The following is a 17612-nucleotide window of genomic DNA, read 5'->3' on the forward strand; positions in this document are numbered from 1 at the left end:
CACATCCTCCCAAAAACCCCTCCATCTCTACCCCCTGACGCTGCGCTCCACCACCTCCCCCACCAGGTTCCGCGCTCCGCCTCTCCACTCTACTCGGCTATGGTTCTGTTTGTCGGCTGTGTTGATCCCACCATCGCGTCACCCGTGGCTTCGTGTTGCATCCCCCAACACTCCCCACAGACGAGGCCATTGATTTCTTGTAAGGGCAGTTTGATCCCGCCCACAGCGTCCGTCCCGATCTTGATTTCTTGTATCGCAGACTGTGAAGTCTGCGCGCTCTGTCTCTTTGGAATGATAGATGGAGCGAGGGAGGGAGGTTTTATACTCGAGGAAGCAAGGGGAGGATAAGGGGCAACGTGATAGCGCGGTCCCCGCGTGAACCAACCCTGTGGTTGGACACGTGGCAGCGAATGCAATAGCGAGGCAGCTGGATAGCTCAAGGTTGGAGATGCGGCGGAGCCCAGTAGAGCCTACGCAATCTAATGGTAGCGAGGTAGGCCTAATGTCAAGTATCAACTCGCATAATCTGATTCCGGAGGCAGAGAGAAAGGTAGTGGAAGTCCGCGACACAGATGTGGGAATAGTTATATCACAAGCAGAAGCAGAGATCCAAGGTTTCAATTAAACCCTATGGTAGGCGCTTACTGCGTACTCCACCAGGAAAGCCGTAAAGCCGACAACTACCTCTGTATCCAAACCCGCAGACGCCCAGTCCTAGCTCGACGGGGGCTACGCCTTCACGAACCCCTCGTCCTCGTCCTCCTCCATCACCGTTTCTAGGCTGTGAACCACCCAGTCCTCGCCATCCATCTTCTCCCTCTCTGCCTTCCCACGCTCCTTCGCCTCCCGGATCTTCCTCCAGCTTTCTTGGCTCTTCTTCGCGTCCCGCCGCCGATCAATCTCCCTCGTACGAGAATCCTCTATGCTGATCGTGAGTGTCCCAACGCAGGCGCGAAGCCAGTCTTTAACCCAGCCGCTCGCTTCAATCGCTAGATCAGCGACGTGAATGCCTGCCGACCACGCCCCGTCGAAACAGCGCTTGAGAAACGGAAAAAGAACCGAGCGCTCCGCGTACGCTTTCCCCCCGTCTCGTGCGCAATTGGCGATGACATCGGCGGCGGAGGAGAGGAGGTCGGCGTAGAACGCTAGCCGGGCGAGGACGAAAGCGGGGAGGTGGATGAACAGGTCCGTGACAAACGCCCGTGTGAGATCGTTGATGGCGAAGCCGATGTTCTCGAGCGTGTCTTCCACCGTGTCTGCGATGTCGCGCTGACGCACATTGTGGACAGCTTCGCGGGCGGCGCTCATGATGGAGTCGAGGAAGGAGGCATACGCAGCGGCCGCAGAGGCGGCGGAATCGAAGGGGCTGTCGCGGGACAGAAGCAAAAGGAGAGCTATAAGTAAGTATGGTGAAAACGGTATACAGACCGGCCACCGCGAGTTCCGCAGGAATAGGATGGCGAGGATCTCGGGGAGTGGGCTGTCTTCTGCTAAGGTCTCGGAGGCGTGATAGAGGATGGCGATGTAAAGCGTTACGATTGCTGATACGAGGGAGACTTCGATGGTGTGGAAGATGCGGGCGGCCAAGAGAATGAAGATACTAAGCGTTGTCGCGGATCCTGATGGGTGGACAGAGTCACGGATCTGGGCGCGAGTGCTCAGCGCATATGTCCCGAGGCGTACCCACGCTTTGGTGACCGTCGCTTTGGTGAGCGTTGCACAGCTCTTGTAGACATTATCTTCGGCCTGACCTGCCAGGACACCATCCTGACCTGTTGGAAACTCGTTCTTGTCCGCCTGGTTTGTCTCCTCGGGCAGGCCATGGAAAGATGCTGGAATGGAGACGTGGTCAGAAGTGCTGCTCTTCTCGGCGGGGCGGTCCTCTTGGGGCTGGCGTGAATCCTTTTCAAAGAACTCTCTAAAGCTATCGATCCAATCTGTGGAGACACGGGTTGCTTGGAAGTCTGCTTTGGTCGGCTCGTCGGGGGAGACTTCAGTCGAGGCCTTGCCACTCTCACTCTGGACGACGGATTCTTGAGGCTTGTCCTGGAGATCAGAAGCTTCCTTAAAGGCTTCAGGGCCTACCTCGGATGCGCCTATCCCCTTAGCCGGCTCTGCAAATCTTCCAAATGTCTTGAGCTTCATCCAAAATTCCAGACGGGCGATTTGATTGTCGAGGAGGGACGCAAGGAATTTTAGCCGAGTGAAGCCAATTTCGAAGTGCTTCTTGACCTTGTGCCCGAGTTGTAACAGCTTGATCTTCCGGGCCGTTGATTCGACTTTCTCAGTGGTCTTGGAGGGCTTGACAGGCTCGGCTGGGTGTTTGGATTCGACGGCGTCATTGGATTCCAGGGAGTTACCAGATTCCAGAGCGCGCTTCAGGATGTCAGGGTTTCGCCCCAAGTTCTTCAACTCCTCGAGCTTGTCATGTATGGGCTGAGAGGTATCATGGCCCCTCAGGTCCCTAGGTTTTTTGCTTTTCATCTGACATTCTTGTGATGCGCTTTCAATAGACACAGCGCACCCCCGCTCCTCAATGTCGCCGAATTCGTAATCGGGAGATTTGTCGAGCTGTTGGGACCCAGGATTATACGCGCGGATTGGAGACGGCCACGGAGACGGTGGTATTGGTGGCGACAGCGACGCCGCTGGGGAGGGTGACGACACGTCGCAATCATGCTGGACGTACGTCGACACCGGTATGTTCAAGAGCGCCGGGAATCCACTTGAGATGACGTTCGGGAGAACAAATATAGTCCACAGGGAAACGAGGGAATAGAGGATGTTATAGAGCGTCACAGTAGGCTTTGAAGCTGGCGGAGTGTCGTTTTGCGATGCCGGCGACGACACCGAGATCACCTCGTCGGTGGGTGTGGTGTCGCTCATGGTGCGCGTGTGGTGGTTGATATTGCTGCTGTGTCTTGTAATTGCAGGTGATGGTGGATGGAAGGTTTAGAGAAGAAAGTACGAGAGTGTGGCTCTAAAATTATGTGGCCTTTCCTTCACTTTGGAACGTGATTGATGTGGTTAGGCGTGTTGGTGAACTAAGGCTGCGATGAAGATTCCTTAGCTTCCGAATCACATTTTCAGTTACCACATCGTGTGATTTATAGTAGTGTTGAATTCATCACCAAATCGGGTTAGCCTCATGGTGAATGTTGTTCTCTGCCATTTTGTCTTCTTGCGGTGACTGATTCGACAAGACTTGGCTTATGAAAAAGTGTGCAATATAAATGGTGAAGTCTAGCCCACGTGAGCCACGGATCCGTTTAGAGTTGGCGAGGGTTCCATCATGCATGATATTGCATACCGTTCGCACGTGTATCATATTGCATCCAAGAAGACTAACTGAAGACTTTTCTGTCGATGGCACGCTTGATAATAGATGTCTATGGGGGCGGCCAGGCTAGATGGCCAATCGGTTACGAGCATCCCGTTGAAAACTGCCTTGATAATGACTGCATTCAACGTTGGAAGCAAAACAAATTAATAAATATTGGAGTACTTCAAGTAGCAGTGGAGGAATAGGAATATCCCACTTCAAGGACCGCACACCTCCAGTTGCCCACTAACCTTTCTTGCGAATCACTTTTCCCGTTCAGAGCGGCCCTGCACCGTAACCCCATACAGCATTATCTCCTTGAATACGATCGCAATGTCGAGGTATATTTTATCTGGACGGAACAGACATTCAGAAACCATTCTTGGGAGTGCTGCACATAGTAGGTTTCCGATAATGTCGAAGTTGTCTTTTGGGGTGTTACATAATAAAGCCATCTTCTTGTACAACTCTTTAAGTGCATTTCTAGAATCTTGAGTAGTGCCAGCGCCTCCTTCCAGCCGTGCGTACTGCGTGGACATCCAGTCGTTGGCAAGGCGTGTTATCTTGGCGGCCAATTTTACCGCTTGGTCGTTGGTGAGCTTTCCGTGGCCTCTCCCCGAGAAATTGAGTACTAGCTCAATCTTCGATGTTTTTGTGGCCATGACGCGTCTGAAAGCTGCACTTTCGAAGAACGCATCAGCCCTGCGGATTGCCAAGGACCTTTCGCGCAACGCACCAGCCCTGTTCATTCTTAGGGAATTGTAGGCATATCCGCTGAATACATAGGTGCGGGGTATTGCAAAGAACAGCGAGCCGAATTCATGTCTAATTTGAGGGTGTATGTCATAGAAAGGTGTTCGCTTGCGGTGTGGACCGGTGAATGTTATTGAGTATGGGAACGATGCCGCGACGTAGGAGTAGATCTCGTTGCGAATCTCTGGCGGCAGGTCGGCGAAGCTGGCTTTCGTAGAATCCGCAGCTACGAGCAATGCTATGGGCCTGGAGGCAGTAGGAGGAGGCGTGAGAAGCTTCGAATCTTGAGGTATGGTTGGTGGAGTACGATATTTCCGAGGTATTCGAGAGTGGGGAGCATTCGCAAGAGCCAAAGCAGAAGCAAAAGCACAAGCGATGGCTATCTGTGGTGGCGTCCTTTCATCTTCAACGGGTGCCCTGTTCGAGTCCATTGGGGCTGTGGAATTGTGAGTTGTGGATATGGGAAGTATTGGCGGCAATGCTAGCCTTGCTGAGACTAACAGACTTCGAAAGATAGTTATTCGTGATCAGAATGGTTAGCTAGAAGCTTTAGTGAGGCCGTGGACGGTTAAGCTGTCGACAATTGTGATATTTCGTTGTTGTGATGAAGCGTAAACAGAGGAGGGAGGGGCGGCAACGGCGGAGTGAAATGGGACGGAACGAGGCTCTTCAGCACGGACCATGGCTTCACGTGATCTTTGAATATCTGCAACATCAGCGACTTCGATTTCGAACTTCTAACCGTGAAGGTGGATAAAGGAACGTAGAGGCCTATTCCTTCTGTGAAAGAATGTTCAAAAGGAAGTTTGATGCCTTTAGCTCATCACGTGCTAGTTTCCTATCTTTAGCTCCTCGTATTCCTCGCATCTACATCTCGTTCTGATCGCAATCTTATTGAACGCGACTCCCATCCATTACACGTCCATAACGCCCCTCATCACCATCTACCCGGAAACAGCTACTTCGCGCTGCAGGTGAGGAGACACGTACCAATAAATGCTATACTTTTACAAGGTGAAGGCGAGTCAAGCATGCAGTGGCGCCTTTTGAGTTGAGATGATTTCAGACAGCCGCCTCATATGCATCAAGATGGTGAAACGTACTTACTAGTCCCATCGCATTGATATATAAATCCGATAATGTCCTTCTGTTATATCTTCCTTTGTCCTTCTCTTAAACGAACTCAACACCACCTCCCCTCAATGCCCATCAAACACATCATCATCATAGGCGGCGGCATCGCAGGAGTCGCATCCGCCCTCGCCCTCATCCGACTTAACAAAATATCCTGCTCCGTTTTCGAAATCCGCTCAGAGCCTACGACAATCGGCGGTGCCATCAACCTCACGCCTAACGCGCTTCGCTATCTGGACTATCTAAGAGTACTCCCTCGCTTGTTGCGTAAAGGATGCGAAGTCTATCACATTGATGTGATTTCTCAGCGGACAGGAGCGAATCTCGGGCGAATTGATTTCGACAAAGTCGAGAAGTTCAAGCATCGCGCGCTGCGGATCCTTCGAGCTGATCTGCTGGAGGCACTGTTGGAAGAGCTTGAAGAGTCGGGGGTGAAGGTGCAATACAGCAAGCGGATTGAATCGGTGCTTGAGCGAGATGACGGCGTCGAAGCTACATTTGATGATGGGACGACAGTGGTCGGAGATATGCTTCTAGGTTGCGATGGGATTCATTCTTCCGTCCGCATGAACTTCGTCCAGCCGGAACGGAAGCCTGTGTACACCGGCATTGCCGTCACCTACGGCTTCTTGAGTGCAGGTGGCCTATCGGAACTCTTGCCGTTCGACTCCACAGCCGCGATCTTTGGCCGGTTCGGTACCTTCCTGATGTCGTTCTACACTGTAGATAAATCGCAGCTCTACATTTCTGTTGTGACGGAGACCAAAGATGTGGGGAGTAGAGAGGGATGTCTGGTCAAAGGCAGCGATCAGGATGCCCTTAAAGACGACATCTTGCGGAGGTTCGCTGGGTCTGCGATGCCGTGTCTTGAGACTGGGATGCAGAAAGTTGACTCTTGGGTGCTATATCCGGTTTTCAAGCTTCCGCCACATGGAGTTTGGCACTCTGGTCGGTTGTTGCTGCTCGGGGATGCTGCACACGCTGTAGGCCTATCCATTTGCGTATGTTTTGCTACCGCTAATACCGCTTCAGATGCCACCGCAAGGTGAGAGTGTTGGCCTGGTCCTAGAAGACGTCGTTTTCTTTTCGCGGTTGGTTTCTCATCATAAGGGAAAAGCCGTTTCTCGTATATTTCAAGGTTACGATTCCCTGCGAAGGGCTCGGATTGACGCTGTATACAAAGAAGCTACCTTTCGTTGGGAGACAGCAAGAGATCGAGGGTGGCTAATGACCGTTATTATGGAGTGGATGATGTGGATTTTTATTAGGCTGATGGCTGGAACGAAAGAGCGGGACTTCCAGTTTGATGTTCGAGATATTGAGCTGCCTAACTAGAATCACCGCCTAATCATCGAGTACTTTCTGGAAATAGTTGCACTAGTATACTAAGGGAATTACTTTTGGGGCCCTAACACACTTGCATATTTACATGCAAAAAGCCTAGCATTGTGAAAAGCTTGTCTCTGAGATCTTAACACTTCATCCGAGGGGTATGAGCACCCGCGACCTGTGTGTCAATTGTAATTGCGTACAAAAGGACTGGTGAGCACCATGTGTGTACACACTCCGATGCCTGATCGTCGTGAATATTGATCGGATCAGATACCAACAAGCGTTGTCGACGACACAAGCAGACTTCAGGTACTCGTCATTCCTGTTCACTTTAGTAAAGTGCTTGTCAAGGTGAGCTGCGATTATCACAACGGGTTCAAGCCCAGCCCGCAGCCCGCAGCGTGTGGGCTTAGACAATGTGGTGGTGCATCGAAGCACGGGCCAACCTTAACAGCGTCAAGGCATATCTGGAGGTCTAGTGCAAATTTGAAGCTTTAGGTGGGATGGGTGGTATTCGAGCGACGGAAACCCTTTTCTAAACACAACAACACCAAGGCTGAGCTGAACATGTTAAAAGCACGGAATCGCGAGGTGTTACTTTCGGAATTGTCCCTCTTTTGCGGCTGATTTGGTGGCTTATGCGCCTTGACGCTGGTGGCTCAGCCCGCAAGATCGCACCTCTTGGCGGGCACCCAGATTCTCTTCGTCGCAAGCACCTCCATCTTGTGGTTCAGGACTCCATCCTCATCGCAGCGGGAAACGAGCAACAATGGCTGCAGATCCAGCGGAGGGCGCGGGCCCACCTCGACCCCCAGCAGCCAACAAGCGGTTGATAGTATGCTGCGACGGAACATGGAACGACAGCATAAGCACAGACTCGCCGGTAACCAACGTCAGCCGCATTTCCAGATGTATTCCTGGCCTCAGCGATACAGGTGTTGTGCAGCTCGTTTCATACCATACTGGCGTTGGTTCCGGAACGTCCAAGCCCGGAAATATCATTGACGGTATGACTGGCAGAGGTGAGTACTCCGTAGGAGGTAGCACTTAGCATGCGAACACGCGGGGCATGGAAAAGGTGGCACACTAATTCTGGAACAAGCTGTCCTGTGTGTACACCTGTCTGTCACTACTTGGGTTGCTTCAACGTATGTTCAGAGATCTAAAGAAGATAGATGCTCTTTGCCTTGGGCTATGTGGAAATGTGTTGAAGCACTCCATGCAGTGGCAGACAGCTGTACACACGGGCAGAGTACTTGATGAGTGTGCCACTTTTTTCGTGCCTGGCGTGGCGGTGACTAGAATATGTGACTGACATATTTCTCCTACATGAAAGGCGTATCGGCGAATATTCGAGATGCATATTCGTTTCTCTGCCACAATTATCTGGAAGACGAGCGCAATAAGGACGAGATCGTACTGATAGGCTTCTCTCGGGGAGCCTTTACTGTGCGGAGCATTGCGTCTTTCATGACAGATGTGGGCCTGCTCGAGAAGGCTGGACTGAACTATATGCTCAAACTGTATGGACTATGGTCAAATCAGTTATCCAGGAAGCGAGAGAAAGACGCGATGTTTCCCGGTATACCCCCTAGCACACCCAAAATTCGAATGCGCCGCCTTTGTCGACTGCTAGAAGATAGGAATCTGCTTCGGAGGGGTGTAAAGATTAAGGTTTGTGCTGTCTGGGATACCGTTGGTTCGCTCGGCGTCCCATTGCCAGGGCCAATTCCGCAACGAGCCTCTAAGAAATTGGCCTTTGTGAACTCGGCATTACTTGAAAACATCGATGTCGCCGTCCAAGCTCTAGCCCTGAACGAGCATCGCAAACACTTTCAACCTACCGTATGGAGTACCAACTCAAGAACCAAACTGAGGCAATGCTGGTTTCTCGGTGCCCACAGCGATGTTGGAGGCGGTTACGAAGACACCGGCCTTGCAAATCTCACGTTAGTCTGGATGATCGCCCAACTAACCGAATTCGTGTACTTCGATCATAGGGCACTGCTTCATCTTGCTTCTCACAAGCAGATTGGGAGCACGGAGAAGTTTGTGACCAAAGAACGGGAATTTGGGGTCAAGGTCAATGTAGACATGTCTGCTTCAATCGCTGTAGGCGCACAGATCGAGTCGAGTTGGGCAGTGTCTTACTCTAGCATTGTTCGCAAAAGAGCTGGTATGTTCTGAGATGCGCTGCCCCAGTATTTTACTAGAAGAGAACCCCACGCGTGGAGACTAATACACAGATAGGTAACATCAAGAACTCTGTAACAGGGCCGTTCCTCCTAGGCGGCACAAAATCTCGGAAACCAGGTCAATATTTGATGAATACCCATGGCTTATACAGAAACCCTAAAACCGTACCTATATCTACCAACGAGACCATACATTGGACCGTTCGCGTTTTGCTTGGATTGGGTCTGAGAGAATGCCCCGCTTTGCGTAAATATTCCACAAAACTGCAAAATGGTACAGGAATAGTCTGGACGCTACATTCGAAGGGAAATGTTCCGAGGGCCGTGGAGCTGCGTGAAGATGAATTCTGTGCGCTGGAGAAAGACCTATTGGAATCTTGGATGAAAGCAGAAGGCTATGAGCAACACGCCGGCGCAAATTCTGGGGTGTCGTTGGGGCTCTTTTCCGAAGCAAAGAAGTATATGTCTCTTTCGGAGATCTTGATACCATGGCTTGGGGAGACACAAAAGCCGACGGTCCACTTTCCGGCGCGCGTCTTGCTGGAACCCGACGAAGCAATTACCGTGGGATCATGATGTTTTGCTGTCGCAATACTTCTGAAATGGATGGAAAGAAATATCAGTCAACTAGCTGCATCGCCGTAAAGCTCTGCACTAAAATCAGTCACCGGTTTCCAAGTCATTTTGTGTCGCGGTAGGGGGTCCGGAATTTACGTACAGCATATATATGGTCATAATCAACGATGCCTTCCCAATCCTTGTCGCTCATATCGTCAAAGTTCCGCAGGTCCTGCGGCGAATCGGACTCGGAATTACGAAATAACACACTCAAATACGCTTGCTCAGATGCTCCTTTATACAGCGTCGCGTTCGTGGCCGCGCTGATTGTGATATTCGCTCGGAAAGGATAGCGGGCACTGGCATGCTTTAATAGGCAGGCGACCTTGAATTGAGGCTGAAGACCATTCTGCTGTAGGTGATTCTCCTGCAACGTCCACTCGACCTCATTATAGCCTTCCGCCATGCCAAAGTCCCGGCTGCTTGACAGCTTGTTCATCCATTTCTGCCCCTCTATCGTTGAATAGTGCTTTTTTTTATACTGTGTGCGCTTTACATATTGGTTGATGCTTGTCTCCTCGGTGATATCCGCAGTCGTCGCACTAGTATCGAGGATTCCAGGACAGAAATGCTGCACCTCAGGGTGTTGATGTGCAGCGAGCAATCCTTGGGTGGTGGTACTGGTAGAAGTACTTGCGTCGCGCGGCACCGTTACTGCTTCGAAAACGACCTTAACCGTGATCTTGGTAAATCGTACACTCGTGATATGATTTGCAAATGCAAAACCGAGCGTGACAAGACTCGCAGGCTGGCCGCCCTGGCATGTTCCTTGTTGAAGGCTCGTAATGTTGGCTGTCACGGACTTCGACTTTCCCAGCTTTTGAGTTGCCACTTTTGGTTCATCATGGAATTCAACTGGTCTTCCCACTCCTCGTCTTAATCCTAGCCAGGAAGGTCCTTTGATATGCATTGGGATGGATGCTGGCGAACGGCGCGGTCTAGCAGTCAGAAAAAGGGCTGAGCGGGGTTAGGTCTCGGCCGAACTACTCTCAAGCACGTGCACGAGCCAACGTCGTTGGGTACGAAGTATGTACTCTTTCTTCCTGCGTGATACTGTTCATCCTCCAGACCAATTCAAGGTCGAATAGCTACATCTGTGGGCGTATATGCTGTGACCCAGAATGGGATATCAAGCTTCAGACGTGACCGAAAGGAGGTCCAATTCATCAGGTTTACGCCTCGGAGCTATCTACGATAGAGGCTTCGACCACTTCTATAGTCAGACGTAGAAGTATTCTGCGAGCTAGAAGCTCCCTCAATCTATGTCAGACATACTGCTTAACTAAGTACTCTATGAATGCCCAAAAGCACAGTTAACTAACTACTCGCAGGGAATGCTTACGTAAGACATATGCAGTGGTTTGTCAGCCATGCGCTAGCTTTCTGTATCTGCAACCTCTAGGTAGTGTCGGCCTTGTACATTATCAAGCCCTCTCCAATGCAAAAGAGATGACGGCAAGTGGCGCTGGTGCTTCTGTCGCGACTCACGCGGGAGTCGCATGTGCCTTTTGTCGACGCCGGAAGCGAAGCTGTGACAAGCGACTGCCCCAGTGCTCCGCCTGTGCGTCTAGGAATCTCGAGTGTGAATACTCCAGGTGGGCCACTTGATTCTAGTGCACCTAGCTATAAACTCAGAAAAGTCTCCAGAATCTTTGCACCCAATGATTATGGCCCACAGCAGGCCAATACGTCGAGAGAATGGACTTCAACTCAGCCGCTCCTCACAGCGTCCGACAGCAATCCGACTTTTCCAGCAGTGTACTTTCTAGACAATCGCGTATTCCAACATAGCCGCATGCAGCTGCCAAGGACCAACTGGACTGTCCCACCAATCATTGCCGACTATGTAGGAGACCCTCTTCCACTGGCCTTGCAGTATTGGAACAAGGTGCACTCATGGATGCCCATAATCTCTAAAAAGCGCTTCTATGACCACTCGTTAAATCCCCTCATTTCACGAGACGTTGATGTCGTTCTGCTACTATCCGCTATGAGACTCTTACTATGGCATCCAGCCCAGGAACCATGTCCGGAAACAGAGTACATGGCGATACGCCATGCTATTATTGAGGCAGAAAATCTTGGTGTTTTCACCCTTCAACTGCTACAAGCTAAGATACTCCTGACAATTTATGAGCTCGGGCACGCCCTCTACCCCGCAGCATACTTGTCTGTCGGCTCATGTGCGCGCTTTGGTATAGCAGTTGGCGTAAATCAGTGTCTGCAGGCTACTAATCTATCCACTTCTCCCGAAGCTGCATTGGAGACCGAGGAGAAGAAGAGGACGTGGTGGGCAGTTTTGATGCTGGACCGGTCCGTTTCTTTTGACTCCTGCCAATCCTATTCCTTTCTCGAACGCTTATCATTTTCAGCACCATGCAGCTAGGGAATCCCACCCAAATGCTCGCTACGGAAGAACCAGCATCCTCCAGCTACCTGCCAGCGGACGATGAGTCTTTTGAATCAGGGGTACGAACATTACATAGGAAGCCTTTTATTACGCTGACACGTTTTCCAGAATATCACCCGTGAACCGTTCCGTGCATCTTCTCCGGCATCCATCGAAATGGGTATGCTTGCAAGAATGTCTCAAGCAACATTCATACTCGGTCGTGTACTTCGTTTTCAAGCACGAAGCTCTGAGTTTGAGGATGAAGCATTCCGTGAGTCGGAGCGCTTGCAACTAGATAAGACGCTGCGAGCCCTCTTAAATCTTGTATACATTGAAGGTTCTGTCAAACGCATTGCTGTTTGTGCGCAGTCTAGTATCTGCTACAGGTAAGCTTATGCTCCCAATCGGGTCTGGCTATAGGAGGCTGAAGTGAGGCCACGCTAGTGCACTTATTGCCCTACACGATCCAGAGGCGAGACGAACTGACCTGGAACAATTCGATATGAAACTGGTGCTTCTTGGGCCAGTGGTCAAAGAAATGACCTGGGCATCTGGGATCTGGTTTAGCGAACGCCTTGTTAATATATCCGATGCATCTCCGTTCTTGCTATTCTGGGCATATCAAGCGATCACGATATATCGACGTCTAGAAGCGCGATATGGTAATGAGACACAACAGCACATGCTGTTAATGAAGGAGAAACTCAGATTGATGTCACTGAGATGGAAAGCCGGAGGTATGAACTCCTCTTGTCTTGCTTTTGGGAGTGTGCTCATGCAAGGCAGAGGCATATTTGCAAATATTGAACGCACGAGAAATTACAATGATGTAGTGGAATAAGCATACCGGGGCATTATAGCGAGCTGAATCCGCGACACCACAATATCCGCGACACCACAATGCTCACTATCTTTTCTCCAAGTCTTCAAAAGCAAGCTACTATTCTCTCATGTTTTCTTTTGCTATGAAACACAACCGTGTTATACTTTAATCTGGTCTATTCCAGTGTTGCAATGAACTCCTTTACAGTCATCACTCTTGATGCAAAGAGGGGCCAGATCAAATCCGTAGCCGCAGTTTTCAACTTATTGCTAAAGCCTGCGGTAGCATCAGACCTAGTAATCACGTCAGTATGCGCATGATCTTTAATGTAAGTTCTCAAAACTTACAACAAAGTCGTCTCGTATCCGCTGATGGGTACATTAGCTAAGTCTCTTTATGGGCGCACTAGTGACACCTACAGATCATATGCATATCTCGCCGTCGCTTCAACACAATGATTCGTCGTCAACCCGGCCAGCACAACATTCGTAATCTCCCTCTGACGAAGCTGATAGTTCAGATCCGTGTTCTGGAACGCGCTGCCTCCATGAGCATGCGCATTTCTCCAACTCTAAGCACTCGCAACTTACCTGCTCGACCAATGCTTACTAACAACCACGTCCCCATTCTCTAGTCTAGGTTCCATACCCTCGTAAATCGTACCCCCAAACGCCCCCTCCTCGAACGCATAGCCCTCTTTCTGGCTCTGGTGGACGGCCATCATGTGCTTCCATCCTTCGAAATTGCCAGGTCTAGACGGCTGGTGCAGACCGTAGTAGATGGGTATCTTATGAGCGCGTGCGGCGGTGAGCAGCTCGAAGATGTGCGAGACAGTTTCGGTATGCTTGAGGGACTCGGCGAGGATGGGGAACAGCTTTCCCTCTTCGTGGAGGAAGTCATTGTAGGGATCGATGAGGAGGATGGCAGTCTTGGAGAGGTCGAATGTCATGGCGGTAAGTTGCTACTTGCTGCTGTTTGGAGAGGAAAATGATAGGTATTCTGATTTGGAGTCTCGTGGTCAAGTTCGAGCTCTGTTTGGTGGTTGCTGATTGCCGTGCAGACAGAAGCTACACTATATATACTTTGAGTTCTCCTCGACATGATCACTTCGGCTCGACTATACCCTCCTCCTGTCCCATGTCTTGGAATGATTTGTCTGCCTCAATGCTTACACATCGCCTTTGTTGGACGACGGATCCTTGGAAGGTCACGTGTCGGTGCAGATCTTGCATTAGCGGCGGCCGCTAAAGTCCACCGCGTCCGCCGCTATCCCCGAGTCGGAGCGCACAAGCATTCCGGATTCCTAACAATAATGCTACTGATTTGCAAGTGCTCACTGTAATAGTTCTGATTAGATGAGAAGTCCTTGCCGATGCATTACGTGGTGGATTATGGCAGCGGAGAGGCGGAGAGGCGGCCGCCGCTAGTACAGTATTTGCATTGAGCTGCAGGTGAGCTTCCCGTCCGAATAAGAAGTTGCATGATGACTGAAATGGCTCCAAGTGCTTCTTCTTCTTCACCGGGTCGCGATTTATAAGATCATACGGTTTCACCAAGTCGGTTGGTAAGAACATGATCCTTAGGGTGAGGAGAGGCTGGAGTCTACCTTTCTCGCAGCTGCCACGATCTGAATTCTCAAAACTTTTAAATTTACCAGATGAAGCCTCAAAAAACAGCGACCATGCTGTACGAAACAATGAAAAGACCTTTACTGCGCGTTGGACTAACAGGACGGGTGTTCCTCCTGATGGTGAGGGGTGCTCTTCCTCCCACGATTGCAATCGCGATGTATAGGAGCCCGAAAGTAGCGACAGTTTACGGCAACTTTGGTTTCCTGATAGCGCTTGCGAGCATACTGTCACTACATCTCCAGCCAAGAGCCCGGTTTCAGCAGAATATCGCTCTTGCAACGGTATGTCCGATCTACAAAGCTGAAGTCACGAAGCGAAAAGATGAGCTAACTTCGAAGGAAAGCTTTTGACGTGTCTAGCTGCAGCAGTCTCCACCCTCTCCCACTTTGCTGGACTGAAAGCTCGAAAACATACAGAAGTCCTTGGGGAAACGCGCGTAAATTACAACTCATCTGCCTCTGTTGTCAACGCCATCTTCCTTTGCTTCGTAGTCTGGCTCGTTAGTGCGTTACGAGCTGCCTGGCCAATGGTTACAATACCATTCTTGGTCTGCACTATTTATTCAATAGTCGCGATTACCAATGGACCGGGTGTGCGTTCGGAGCACAGCAGTTTGGTCCTGTGCAAGCAGTTGTTGCTATGTTACCTTACTGGATTCGAAATCTCGATGGCGGTGTCATTACTGTTCTTTCCCACCACCTCGCGTTCGGCTTTCATCGACAGCTCGCACCGATTTGTCGTCCAGTGTCGGGATCTTTGCATAAAAGAGCGAGACATCCTTAAAGCCACGAGAAGTCGCGGAAACTCGGAAGAGGCGAGCGAGGATGAATACACAAGCCAAGCGACTGCGATTAAAACATCAGCGATAAGTATGCTCGGCTCCATGTCTGCTCTACGAGAGGAGTTGTCCTACGCTAAGCAAGAGGTTGCTTTCGGGGTTTATACATCTGACGACATGGAAAACCTACTTCATCGCTTGGAGAGCTTGATGATTCCTCTTCTCGGTCTTTCGAAGATCCCAATTTTTAGCATTCTGCACTGGCCGCCTAGCAAGCACTTCAGCCCCTTTGCGGAGCTGATTAGTGCAATGATGCTCTCATTCGATCACATAATAGAAGAGTTAGATCATGCGTTGCAGCATACAGCGGTGCTGGTACGAGTCAACGGATTCATTTTAAAGCATGTTACCATCCCCATAGGCTTGACTAGACCCGACGATAGACGCGAAGGAAACCCTCGGGAGGCTATGGAACTTGCGCGAAACGATCTAGCTTAGAAGTTAATAGACCGAGACGATGACGATAGCCCAAAGGGAGATCTTAAAGTTTTGTGTCCTGAACTTCTGGCAGAGGCCGAAGAGCACCTCTATATCCTTTGCTTGTTGCAGTCCACCTCTGCAGCCACACAGGAGCTCTCGACATTTGCCAGATCGCAGCTTGTGAAGGGCGGAGGCCAGAGAAGCCGTCTCATTTTTCCCCGGCTGGCGGATATCCCTTTCTTCTCATTTTTTGTAAACCGCGACCCTCCATACCCGTCCACCGTCCTAGATCCTGAACACCTCCCACCCCGAAACGCAGTCGAGAAATTTGGCAACATACTCCGCAGAGCGCTCTCCTCCCTAGGCTCCGACTCATTCAAATTTGGGCTCCGTATAGTGGCAGCTACGATGAGCATTGGAATCGTGGCATTCTTGAAGAGCACGCAGCACTTCTTCGTGGAATACCGCGTCGTGTGGGCGGTGGTGATGATTCCCATTTCCATGAGCCCGACGGCAGGGACTGCTATTTACGGGTTCATAGGGAGAGCGCTAGGGGTTGGCGTTGCAATGCTGTTGGCGTATGTTAACTGGTACATTGTCGCCGGGAGGGCTGGTGGAGTGGTGGTGTTCTTTTTCATTTCTATGATGCTGTATTACTTCTTGATACTCAAGTACCCTCGTTTTATTGTTTTGTTTATCCTAGCCGCTGCGAATCACGTCCTCATTATCGGTAAGCCATAACTACGTTGTAAATGTGAAAGTGGCTTACAGTCTCTCCAGGTTACGAGCTCCAAGTCTCGGTCAAGGTTCCAGCGGAGATTGTGTCGCCCCAGCGATACTTCCCCGTATATACACTGACTCCTTACCGCCTCCTTTGCGTCCTAGCCGCACTTTTCATTGCGTTCATTTTCAACGTATTTCCTGCTCAGATCTCAGAGCACAAGATCCTTCGCAAGAACGTAGTGACGTCGCTCACCCTCCTTGCCAGCTATTCGAGCTCCGTTTCCGCAACCTTAGACCAAAGAATCCGAGGCTTGGAAAGAGACACGCATCAAGCAACTAGTCCGGGACGACTTCTGAAAGCGAGGAGGCTCGAGATCCTATTCAAAGAGCTCACTCTGTTGACCGAAATGCGCCAGATATCGACGATGGTGCCCTGGGAAATCAGCCTGGGTGGTAGATTTCCAAAAAGCTCTTATGATAGAGTCGTGGATGCAATACAAACGTGAGTGCTTCTCTTAGCATGCGATTAGAAGGCATTTCTGACCGTACGGCAGTGCCGTGGCATTCCTCAGCGTGATCGCATACATCTCTCAAACCTTTTCTGCCTTCTACCAGCTTCCGTCGAATCGGTTGGTACGCGACGCATATTCCGCATCACTATTCCACCATACGTCCAATGAGATCGCTACGACTCTTTCACTTCTCGCACTCTCACTTTCCGCCGACAGTCCGCTGACGCCGGGGGCTCAAATTCCGGTTCGAAGACTCCCGCAGCGGTTCATACCAAGCAGAATCAAGGTAGTGGGTGCGGATGCTTTGGGCGACCCTAATCTCGAAGCATTCCTCGTCGTTGAGGTTGCTGGCGCACAGTTTGTGCGCTCGCTAGAGGTGATGGTGAGAACGGTAAGGGACCTTGTTGGGACGGTGGATTTTGGGGAAGAAGGTCAGGCTGCTGTTAACGGGGATACTTCAATGGGCGTGGTGTAAAGTCATGGAAGGATTGGAATGCTGACTTACCCCGGCTGTTCTCAACCTCTATACCAATTCATCAACTGATAGAATCGTGCTTAAGTTGGGACATGACATTAGTTGTCTGTTTGGACTCCTTACGGAGTAGAAAAGGGCTTTTTTTTAAAAAAAAAAAAATTACTCCGTACTGAGTAATGTAAAAATTCTAACCTTTAGACAAAGAATATGTTGCATGGACGCTCCGTGATCGACTCTTTCTGGGGAATCGTGAGGTACTTCCACGCTAACGAGGTGTCGAAGAAGTCGGAGGTGTAACCTTCCTAAGGCTCAGCTAATGTGGCAAATAACATTAAGATCTGTGGTCAAGACCAAGCGAAGATGCACGCTATAAGCCCGATGGGCATTTCCAGCCCTCTTAGGGTTAGGACCAGCGTGGTTACTAAAGCGGCGGCCGGCTTAACT

The 17612-nt window shown here is 50.5% G+C and overlaps 8 protein-coding genes across 8 annotated transcripts; 4 read left to right on the forward strand and 4 right to left on the reverse strand.

Moving 5' to 3' along the window:
- Positions 1 to 729: 729 nt before the first annotated feature.
- On the reverse strand, positions 730 to 2886 carry BDZ99DRAFT_470714 (uncharacterized protein; the record flags this gene model as incomplete). Its single annotated transcript, XM_033721642.1, has 1 exon — positions 730 to 2886. The coding sequence occupies one exon, from the start codon at positions 2884 to 2886 to the stop codon at positions 730 to 732; it is 2157 nt and encodes a 718-aa protein (XP_033584713.1).
- A 347-nt stretch (positions 2887 to 3233) lies between these two features.
- On the reverse strand, positions 3234 to 4677 carry BDZ99DRAFT_565451 (uncharacterized protein). Its single transcript, XM_033727477.1, has 2 exons — positions 4577 to 4677; positions 3234 to 4511 (listed from the first exon to the last, which is right to left on the reverse strand). The coding sequence occupies exon 2, from the start codon at positions 4504 to 4506 to the stop codon at positions 3586 to 3588; it is 921 nt and encodes a 306-aa protein (XP_033584714.1). The 5' UTR covers positions 4507 to 4511; positions 4577 to 4677; the 3' UTR covers positions 3234 to 3585.
- Positions 4678 to 4986: 309 nt separating this feature from the next.
- Positions 4987 to 6621, forward strand: BDZ99DRAFT_457475 (FAD/NAD(P)-binding domain-containing protein). Its single transcript, XM_033718682.1, has 2 exons — positions 4987 to 6192; positions 6242 to 6621. Exons 1-2 carry the CDS (start codon positions 5278 to 5280, stop codon positions 6542 to 6544), a joined length of 1218 nt encoding a protein of 405 aa, XP_033584715.1. The 5' UTR covers positions 4987 to 5277; the 3' UTR covers positions 6545 to 6621.
- A 689-nt stretch (positions 6622 to 7310) lies between these two features.
- BDZ99DRAFT_374890 (uncharacterized protein) lies at positions 7311 to 9312 on the forward strand (the record flags this gene model as incomplete). The annotated part of the gene is made up of 3 exons (XM_033714943.1): positions 7311 to 7563; positions 7878 to 8617; positions 8788 to 9312. 3 exons carry the CDS (start codon positions 7311 to 7313, stop codon positions 9310 to 9312), a joined length of 1518 nt encoding a protein of 505 aa, XP_033584716.1.
- A 43-nt stretch (positions 9313 to 9355) lies between these two features.
- BDZ99DRAFT_470718 (uncharacterized protein) lies at positions 9356 to 10264 on the reverse strand (the record flags this gene model as incomplete). Its single annotated transcript, XM_033721643.1, has 2 exons — positions 9356 to 9385; positions 9455 to 10264. The coding sequence occupies 2 exons, from the start codon at positions 10262 to 10264 to the stop codon at positions 9356 to 9358; spliced, it is 840 nt and encodes a 279-aa protein (XP_033584717.1).
- A 414-nt stretch (positions 10265 to 10678) lies between these two features.
- BDZ99DRAFT_23774 (uncharacterized protein) lies at positions 10679 to 12839 on the forward strand. Its single transcript, XM_033713579.1, has 6 exons — positions 10679 to 10949; positions 11002 to 11667; positions 11727 to 11823; positions 11873 to 12132; positions 12191 to 12483; positions 12533 to 12839. The coding sequence occupies exons 1-6, from the start codon at positions 10804 to 10806 to the stop codon at positions 12577 to 12579; spliced, it is 1509 nt and encodes a 502-aa protein (XP_033584718.1). The 5' UTR covers positions 10679 to 10803; the 3' UTR covers positions 12580 to 12839.
- Positions 12384 to 13638, reverse strand: BDZ99DRAFT_405654 (Isochorismatase hydrolase). Its single transcript, XM_033716430.1, has 4 exons — positions 13160 to 13638; positions 12989 to 13108; positions 12917 to 12937; positions 12384 to 12862 (listed from the first exon to the last, which is right to left on the reverse strand). The coding sequence occupies exons 1-4, from the start codon at positions 13516 to 13518 to the stop codon at positions 12745 to 12747; spliced, it is 618 nt and encodes a 205-aa protein (XP_033584719.1). The 5' UTR covers positions 13519 to 13638; the 3' UTR covers positions 12384 to 12744.
- A 612-nt stretch (positions 13639 to 14250) lies between these two features.
- Positions 14251 to 17305, forward strand: BDZ99DRAFT_565457 (uncharacterized protein; the record flags this gene model as incomplete). The annotated part of the gene is made up of 5 exons (XM_033727478.1): positions 14251 to 14481; positions 14544 to 15353; positions 15477 to 16188; positions 16239 to 16683; positions 16736 to 17305. 5 exons carry the CDS (start codon positions 14251 to 14253, stop codon positions 17166 to 17168), a joined length of 2631 nt encoding a protein of 876 aa, XP_033584720.1. The 3' UTR covers positions 17169 to 17305.
- Positions 17306 to 17612: the final 307 nt, after the last annotated feature.

Source organism: Mytilinidion resinicola, assembly GCF_010093595.1.
Source record: "Mytilinidion resinicola strain CBS 304.34 unplaced genomic scaffold BDZ99scaffold_1, whole genome shotgun sequence".
Classification (NCBI taxonomy): domain Eukaryota; kingdom Fungi; phylum Ascomycota; class Dothideomycetes; order Mytilinidiales; family Mytilinidiaceae; genus Mytilinidion; species Mytilinidion resinicola.